The following is a 9,047-nucleotide window of genomic DNA, read 5'->3' as shown; positions in this document are numbered from 1 at the left end:
ATGATTAATTATTTTGTTTTCTCCTATGGTAAATGAGATATATGTGTCAAGGGGAGAATGTAAGAAAAAATAACACATATCAAAGGAAGAAAAAAACATGTAGGAAATGGCGACGGTCATTGCTTACATCTTTTGACAAAACTTACGTACGCCGCCTCAACTTTAGAAAATTGAGACATGTGCGCCTCTTCTTTTGAAAATAAGGCTCCCGATAAACTCATCGATGGTATGAGAAATGCCTATAAATACCGGTGATTGAGGTCCCTAAGCACACACTTCATAAGAGAAAATATGCATCATCTATAGAGAGCGTGAAGTGCTTAGAAGACATCAATCGGAGGAAAAGCAGAGAAATTAAAAATTTTCAATGGCTGGAGGTAACACTCGATCTGCTTCCGCATATTTGTTTATCATGTTTATATATGTTTAGAAACATGATTGTGTTGGTTTTGAGAAAATCTCTAACACATTCATAATAATTTCATTTGATTGATGGTTAGCTAAACGCATCCAATTTATACTTTGATTCGCGATAATTTTTTTACATTTATATTTCGTGTAACAAAATATTTTTTTCTTAAGCCCAAGCACCTGTTTCTTTCTCTATAACTGCATGTTCATTGTTAAAATTATCTTTCAAAATTAATCCATCAACAAAGTCATATAGATTATAAGATTTAATCATAATTATCATACGATGCATATATATTTGATTATTTTGATTATGCAAATGCAAAAAAAAAAAACATGTGCTTTGAATACTTGAATATAGTAAATGAATCATATATAATATAAATCTTGAGAAATTTCGGAATCTGTTTTCTGTGTAAGCTGTCTTTAAGATCTGTGATGTTGTCAATGTCGACTGAAAAATAGTTGAGCTTCAGCTCAAAACTCGTGCAAATGAAGCTCAACACAACTAAGCAGAACATGTCTTGAGTCGAGCCCGGTTCATCGGTAGTGTTTTTGAACGTTTAAAAACAATAATAATCTGAAAACGAAAATCGGAACACCTATGTTCGTCCACAATCTGGAAATATCGTCAAGCTTGTGAGCAGAATGCACTCATCTTTCGCTTATGGATTCGATATTCTTTCGCGCGTGTACAAAAAATAAGATAAAAGTTGTATCCGATTCTATTGCATTTTGCATATTCTACAAAAGAGTGTTTCTGGAAATACTATGAAACGACGACAATGTAAGAATACATGGGATAGATCAAAATGTAAGCTCACCATGTGCTGCAGCATTATTATTCCCCTGAGGTGGGCTAATGATAATCCAAAGCAAAGAAACTGTAATAGAAATAATCCCTGCCCAAACATATATAATAGTGGGCAATCTCCCTTTTCTCCCCATTAGTCCCTTTGCAAATGGATACATATGAGCCAGAACCCAGAAGCTAAAGAATGCACCTCCGAAGAGCTTGCTCCATTGCGGGATCACGCTGTATATAGTTCGTGCAGCGCCGATAACGAGGGCGACTATATTGACAATGATGATAGCTAGTGGCATTATGAAGAGTCCGGTCCATTTCACAATATAAAGATCTGCGTAAATGTCGTCTTCGTCTTCGCCTGCGGATTTTGAGGTCAAAGTGAATGAGATTTCGATCCCGGCTATGACTTTTAGGAGCCCTTGTAACACCGCCACTAGATGTGCGCTCGTGCCCCCTATGACCCAAAATTGCTCGTTCCGCCACCATTCCTCAAGGCCAATGCCGGACCATTTTACTTCGAGGAGGGAAATGAACATTAGTGCCAAGGTTATGATCAGGAGGTAGACGAGGAACGAGATGTCGAGTGATTGGACAATGAACTGTCCAGAGAAGAGGGAAAGGGCAGGGAGAAAGCAATAGACGACTAGGAAAAGGGACGTGAATGGGTAGATACCAACATTTAGGTATGCAATACGTTGTAAAAACTTGAGGCGCTTGGTTGCTAAGAGGGCGTTGTTTCGTGAAAAGAAGATCTCGACTGATCCCGTGGCCCATCTGAGCACTTGGTGGAGACGATCAGTGAGATTGATGGGCGCCGTCCCTCGAAAGGCATCTCGTTTCGTTATGCAGTAAACTGAACGCCACCCACGGTTGTGCATTCGGTAGCCTGTAACTACATCTTCTGTCACTGATCCATATATCCAACCTATTCTGTCTCCCCATTCCGTCTTGTCTTCATACCTGTCATTGAAGATGAAGTGAGTATAGGTACATTGTAATAATAATGCACAAAAAAAAGAGGTGAGCCACAAATATACCAGCAAGAAATGACAGCGATTGCTTCAGCGACGGTTGGGGCATCGAGAGGGGGACGTGGAACAAGTAGTGCACCGGGAGGCCTACCGTTCTTGACCGAGATATGATCAGCGAGTGGTCGTCCTTGAAACTCAGCAACAGGTATAGAATCAGTAAAAATGCTGGAGTTCCCGAACTTTTTCGGTAAGTTCAGGTCAGGATGCTCATTTAGCGGCTCCTCTTCTTCTGATTGAGGCTGGATTTTCTTGGCGGGGGCCTTGTTTTGTCCAATAATGCCTGTATAATCATTTGCCCTCGGTGGATGAAAACCGTACAGCGCATACCGCCTAAACATGCATCCTGTTCCCACATACACCGGACCTTGGAGTCCATCCAAGGCTCTCATATTTCCTGCTTTTTCAAGTAAACAACCATTCGAGAATCAAGCAAACAGATCCAAGTCTATTGATGTAATACAAAAATCACAAGTTCACTTTTTCTTACCATCGAAAAAGACAGTGTTATGATTAGCATATCTGTCTGAGGGATCTATTCCCTCGAATCTTTGTGGGAACTGGATGTAGCAAATACGGTCACCCCCGCGATCCATCATATAACACATGCCTTCCCGGATAGCCATAGAGTTATAGATATAGTGATCACAATCCAAGTTTAAAATGAACGGTCCATTGGATAATATTGCTGATGCTCTCACCAGTGCATTCATGGCTCCAGCTTTCTTGTTATGATCGTAACACTGCCGTTTTTCACGGGAAACATAGGCAAACATGGGAAGCCGGATGTCAATACCTGTAAAGTCCAATTTCCCTTCATCGGGACCTCCTATTACTGGATCGTTTTCGGGTACCTTGCTCATAACCTATACGCAAACAGGCTAAGAATTCAAGAAAATATTTTCAAAAAAATCTTGACATAAGCTCCTACTGTTATCTTGAACATTTATAAGTTTAATGCAATTTCTGACTTTTTTTCTTTTCGGAGTTCAAGTGAAATTTAATCGAGAAATTATTCATTTGTAATGTTTTGGATACCTGCAAAATACCAGCATGGTCTCCCTTGGAGTGATCAATCACGGGCTTGTGCCAGGTTCCGGGCCAATGTGTTCCATCTGCCATCCATGTAGCCTTGGTGACCTCGATTTTCTCGTTAGGGGGCAAAATACCATTGTTCTTGTCTCTGATGAGTTTCTTTTCCCTCGTTTCCTCGTTTTTGTTATACGTTTCACACCTTTTGCGTATAACTTCAGGCAAACCATTAATCCTGACCTTAAACTCATCGTACTCCCTCTTGATCCAACGCCGATCCTTTACAAAATCAGGACGTTTCTTATTTTTCGTCGGGTCCGTTTTCTGGTTGAAGTAACTATCTGGATTCCTTGGCTCTATATTGTGTTTCCGACAAAATGGCACCCACACCTGTTGATCAAGTCATTTTAGTGAATAGTTTACTCAATATCATATGATAAAATTATTTATCAGCAACATTTACAAAAGAAACAAAGGTTATTAGCTAATTCATCAATACATAAACTATCAAATTTCAGATTGTACTCGATGAGTCCTGATATAACTCTCAGATAGTAATGATACCTCTGCGAATTTGACAGCCTCGGCCATGGCCTCAAATGTGAGAATCGCCCCACCATCATCTGATAAGTAAATACATATTTTCTCAACAGGATACTCGACAGCAAGAATGGATAAAATGGTGTTAGCAGTGACTAAAGGAGGCTCTTTTTCTGGATCAGCCGTAGATATAAAAACATCGACCCCAGGAAGATCTGATCGTCCATTTGGATTTGCGGGAGAAGGCGATTCAAACTTGTCTTTAAGAGCAGCCAAGTCTGCTGCTCGGTTTATTGGATTGAACTTCGGAAGTATATCGAGAAGCCAAGAAAATGCAAACCATATCTCACATACAATAGACATTCCCCACAACCACATTGCATCCTCATTCGGATTTTGTACTCTCCATGAAAGGAAGAGAGCCAGTGCGATCATTCGGAACACAATAAGTAATCTGTGCAGGAAAATTTTAGTTAATACAGTGTAGAGACAGGTATCATTGCTCTGTTAGCTAATAAAGTTTGGAGTGTCAAAAGTTAGATGCTAAAATATAGGAGTTCAGTCGAGTTGCGACTTGTTTTACGAAATACAAATCTTTTCATTGTAACCAAAATTGATTACCCTTACTGCCCATTGGTAATGAATGACCTGTATATATCTATATGTAAACTAGAGCATATAAATTTGCACCTATATGGGCTGAGTACCCCTGCAGGAACCTTAATTTTTCTGGTCAGTGGTTTCCATGGCTTGTCCATGAAATCTTGCATGCTCATCCCAGTATCATGGTCAAATGAATCCTCATCCTGTTGCCAAAATGCATTCCCAATCCCATACTTCCCTTTCGTCTCGAAAAGCCAACGATTATGATCGAAATCCTGCGTTTGGCTCCTTAACAACATCGACTTATTATTGTTCTTCATAATCGACATCCTACGATCTAGCTTTCCGGACATATTACCCCCACCATCCTCGTTTCCCCCCTGGCTGCCCGTTCTAACATGTTGGGAATCCGTACGGAATCTCGATGGCGGTGCATTAAAAGACGTTGGGCCATCGGGCTTGTCTCCAAATGCATTGGCGCTGGACGAGGCTGCTGGCTGGTTATCTGGTGTAGGAGGCATCATAACCGTGTAGTTTATGTAGTCATTTTGGGTTGCGTAGTCTCCCGGGACATCTAGTTCATCGTCTCGAGAAAGGCTCATGACACGTCCGCTTGACGTCCGACGTGCGAATTTTACAGGCGGTCGTTCCGCAGAGCCGCCGACCGAGGATGACTGCCTCCTTGGACCTGATGATGTTGCCATTGAATGATTAATCTTGGGTTAGTTCCTCATGTTGTCCATATGAATGCAAAGAATATTGGATCAGATGTAGATTTATGGTCTGTTTTTCATGCAAAACTTGAACACAAATGGGATTTATTTTGCAGGATATTGAATCTTTGGAGGAAAAATCAAGAAAATGATCAGATTTTTCAAAGAAGAATGGTGCGGAAAAGGACAAAAAATCGGTGCAAGGTAATGAAGAAAGAGTACTATGGCAAAGAAAATGCTAAAAAAAGAAGGTGTCGAAGTTTAATTTCATCCAGTGGACATGAAGCCTTGTTTCACTCCAAGCCTCTCAAAATGCTAATTGAGAGAAAAATGCAATTTAATTTGAACAACTTTTAACAGAACTTTTATACAGAAAGTAGTGGGGAAAATTCATTAAATTCAACATCCCAAAATGGAAAATTTATTATGCCAAATGTTCATTCTATCTATTAAAACAATATTTATCTTTGAAGAAACAGTGAAAAGAAATATTTGTCAAAATATAGTTGTAACATCCAAAATTAAGAAACGTAATTCAACTGCATGCAAATCTACGAAATATGAAAAATGGTAAATTAATTGATTATGTGACATGCATGATTATATGTTAAATAAGATTTTGTTGTCATTATGTATAAAACTGTATTTTTAAGGATTATTCGAGTTGCGATCGAGTAACGAAAACCGATGACTAAAAAACGTAAAATGTTTTTATTAAATAATTATTTTTAATTATTTAAAATATGAGTGATGATTTTTCATATTTTTTAAAATAAAGGGTTTGAGGTGGTTTTATACGTCGCGACGTAAATTTTATCGGTGTTGGTTTTTCAACAAAAATACGAACATGTTGGCAACACGGCTAATAAATTCACAAACTTTATTAAACAAAATTAGTTTTAATATTTTAATTAAATTCTAATTAAGCATTAATGGACCTAATTAACTACCTAATGAGCCTAAGCTTAATTAGTAACTTAATTAAGTATAAAATACTCAAAAAACCCACCCCAAACCCTCACTTTCACCACGCCACTTTTCAGAATAATTCACCAAATTTTCCCTCAAGGACACGACACACACTCACCACAATTTGAAAGAAAATTTCGAAAGTTTCAAGGAGGAATTCAAGCCAAGGTTATCGTCGTCGTTTTTCGCAATCGTCAACGAGAATTTTTGCGTTAAATACGCAAAGGTATTCATATTTCTTTCCTTCAAACATCATGACACCATAATAATTGTTTAAACATATTTTTAAAGGAAAAACATAGCACACAAGTTGAATTTTCGTAACTACATGCATATGTGTTCTAAACTTGTGATTTTGATTCCCAAATTCATGTTCGCATGATGTTTAAGGGGCTGCCATGAGTTAGGAATTGATCAAGCTTGTTTTCACATGAGTTTAGAGTCCTAAAACATGCACACAACGTCGCACATCAGAATCGTTTCAAGCAAGAACCAACTTTCTGTAATAAGATATCATGGGGGTTCGGTTATGATCATGGGGGCTCGGTTGGGTCTTAGCTTGGGGCCATGGCTAGCCAGGGTCGTGGTTGAGTCGAGGATGGAGTCCTAGCCACGCTAGGACTCGAGCACTAGGGGCTGGGAGGAGTCCTAGCCAACAAGGACTCCTACCCGAGAGTCATCAAGTACGCGCAGGGCTGCGCAGGCTTGCAGGGGATAAGTGGCTCGGACTGGGGGCTTAGGGCTGAGCTAGGGTGAGTCCTTAGCGTCCTAGGAAGGTGCAAAAGAGACTGGTTCAGGGGCTAGGTCCTAAGCTTAAGTCAAGGAGTCCTCGCCAATTTGAAGTCTCGGCTAGTATGTGGGCTGGTTGGGGGCTTTGGTTTTGTGGCTGGGTTGGTTACTAAGGGTGTTATGGGTCCAGTAGGGTCTAGAGAGGGGATGGCTAAATGTTGGCTCATGGTGGTTCGAGCAAGGCTCAACGAAAAACCACCTTGGTTCGAAGATGGCTAGGGCCGAGTGTTTAGGGTTTTCTAATTGCTAAATAATTCGAAACACGGCTCACGGGGTCAAGTTGTAGTTCACGAGGTCTAAAATAATATAAAAAAATCTAAGTTTTAAATTTAAGAATTTTATATTAAATTTTGGAACTTTTCGAGATTAAAACGCCTTCAAAACGACTAATTACGAATTAATTAAAAAGCCTAGTATTTAAGTTAAATAAAATTATAGGAATTTTAATTTAGGCTTAAATAGTTATTTGGGACATGTTAGAGTCAATGAAACTAAAAAAAAGTCAAAAACGTAAAATTTTACGTCTAGGGGTAAAACGGTAATTTTATACCCAAAAATTAGTAATCGTCATGTCAGTGCTCTGATTGCTGTTTTATATTATTATTTTAAATGTTCGTGGTTATGTATATGTTAAAATGTTATTTTTAAAATGTTTATGGATTTTATGATTTAACGTGGACATTTAAAAGACATGTTGTATTCTTGGTTTAAAAGAAAAACGATATTATATGCATGTTTTTTTAAGTGATGGAAATGCGAAATATTGAAGGACGTGAAGGGATTGTGACTAAATATAATGATATGTTGCAAATATCGTGAGTGTTATGGTCCCAGTGGGAGCCGACGATCGTGTTTTCTTGTATACAGATACGAATATGTTAATACGTTGGTCAAGGTCCAGTTGACCGGTGAGAATGTTGCTGGTGTCCCCGCCGCACAGTACTGTGGTTTTCTCTAGATGGATCCATCGCCCAATACGAATACGAATATGAGTCACAATCACAATCTGAATTCAACAAACATGAATATGAATATGAATATGTTAATATGAATATGTTGATATGAAAATGTTTATGAAAATGTTTATTTTTAAAGTTATGCATTATTATGAAAATGTTATTTTAAGTACAAGTATTTTTCACTTTTGTATGTGATCTGTATATGTATTATGTTGTTATCAAGAATATGATGTGTTGAGTCTTTAGACTCACTAGGTGTGATTGATACAGGTGAGTATGATAATAATGTTGAGGGAGGCTTGGATGCCTGATTTGACTGGAGATGCACATAACCCGCGGATCAGCGTTTCTATTTTCCGCACTTATGATTTAAGTTTATGATTTACGTTAGAGATTTTTAAGACTATTTATTTATGTTTTTTGAGTGGCTTTTGAGAAGTTAATACTTTTCAAGTTTATTTGTTTTTAGGTTTGGTAAATGTTTGACGATTTACGATTTGACTATTTCCTTTGAATTTCAAATACTAGTTGGATGTTTTATTTTTAAAATGGTGCATAATATTTTATTTATAAATATGTATATGTATCGGCCGAAAAGTTTAGGTTGAAAAAAAAAATTAGTACTTTTTAAGAAAAACGATTAGCAGATGTTTCAATAGTATTAGAGCAGGATTATGGATTTATGGCATGTGTTCCTGTTTGATGGGTATAAGACCAATTATTTTTTGGGTTAATAAAATCATTTGAGTTTAGCATTATTGAGGTCCAAAATTTTGATTTTGTTTACAGAAGTTCAAGTTCATTAGACGCGCTTAAAAATCTATAAATAGAGAAATTTCCAGACAATTCAGAGGAGGCTATCATTTTTATAAAAGTTCTTTAGTTCTCTGAGTTTTTTTTGAACTTGCTTACTGACTTGAGCGTCGGAGTGCCTACGCCAGGAATCCTCCCGGCGGCCACTTAACGAGTGATCGTGACGCAAGTGATGCCCCGCAAATCAACTGTATATTGTCTACGTGGATCCGTTTACCAGCCAGGTGAGCTCATTCACCGGCCAAGTGAACCAATTTACTAACCAATCAGATCTCGCGTCTGCCGTCTACGCGACTCATTAATTTTAGTTGCTTCACTGTTGATGCTCATCTGATATCATGCTATCAGATTCCGGCCCAGGTCCACTCAAGCACAAACAATC

At 38.3% G+C, this 9,047-nt stretch overlaps 1 protein-coding gene across 1 annotated transcript; it reads right to left on the bottom strand.

Annotated features, from left to right (window-relative positions):
* Window positions 1-1,113: 1,113 nt before the first annotated feature.
* LOC142547643 (cellulose synthase-like protein D1) lies at window positions 1,114-5,284 on the bottom strand. The gene is made up of 6 exons (XM_075656023.1): window positions 4,510-5,284; window positions 3,844-4,273; window positions 3,286-3,669; window positions 2,738-3,113; window positions 2,257-2,644; window positions 1,114-2,179 (listed from the first exon to the last, which is right to left on the bottom strand). Exons 1-6 carry the CDS (start codon window positions 5,124-5,126, stop codon window positions 1,219-1,221), a joined length of 3,156 nt encoding a protein of 1,051 aa, XP_075512138.1. The 5' UTR covers window positions 5,127-5,284; the 3' UTR covers window positions 1,114-1,218.
* Between the last annotated feature and the right edge of the window lie 3,763 nt (window positions 5,285-9,047).

This window comes from Primulina tabacum, chromosome 5, assembly GCF_025594145.1.
Source record: "Primulina tabacum isolate GXHZ01 chromosome 5, ASM2559414v2, whole genome shotgun sequence".
Classification (NCBI taxonomy): Eukaryota; Viridiplantae; Streptophyta; class Magnoliopsida; order Lamiales; family Gesneriaceae; genus Primulina; species Primulina tabacum.
The sequence above is the reverse complement of the archived record's forward strand: the minus strand, read 5'-3'. Positions and strand labels throughout refer to the sequence as shown.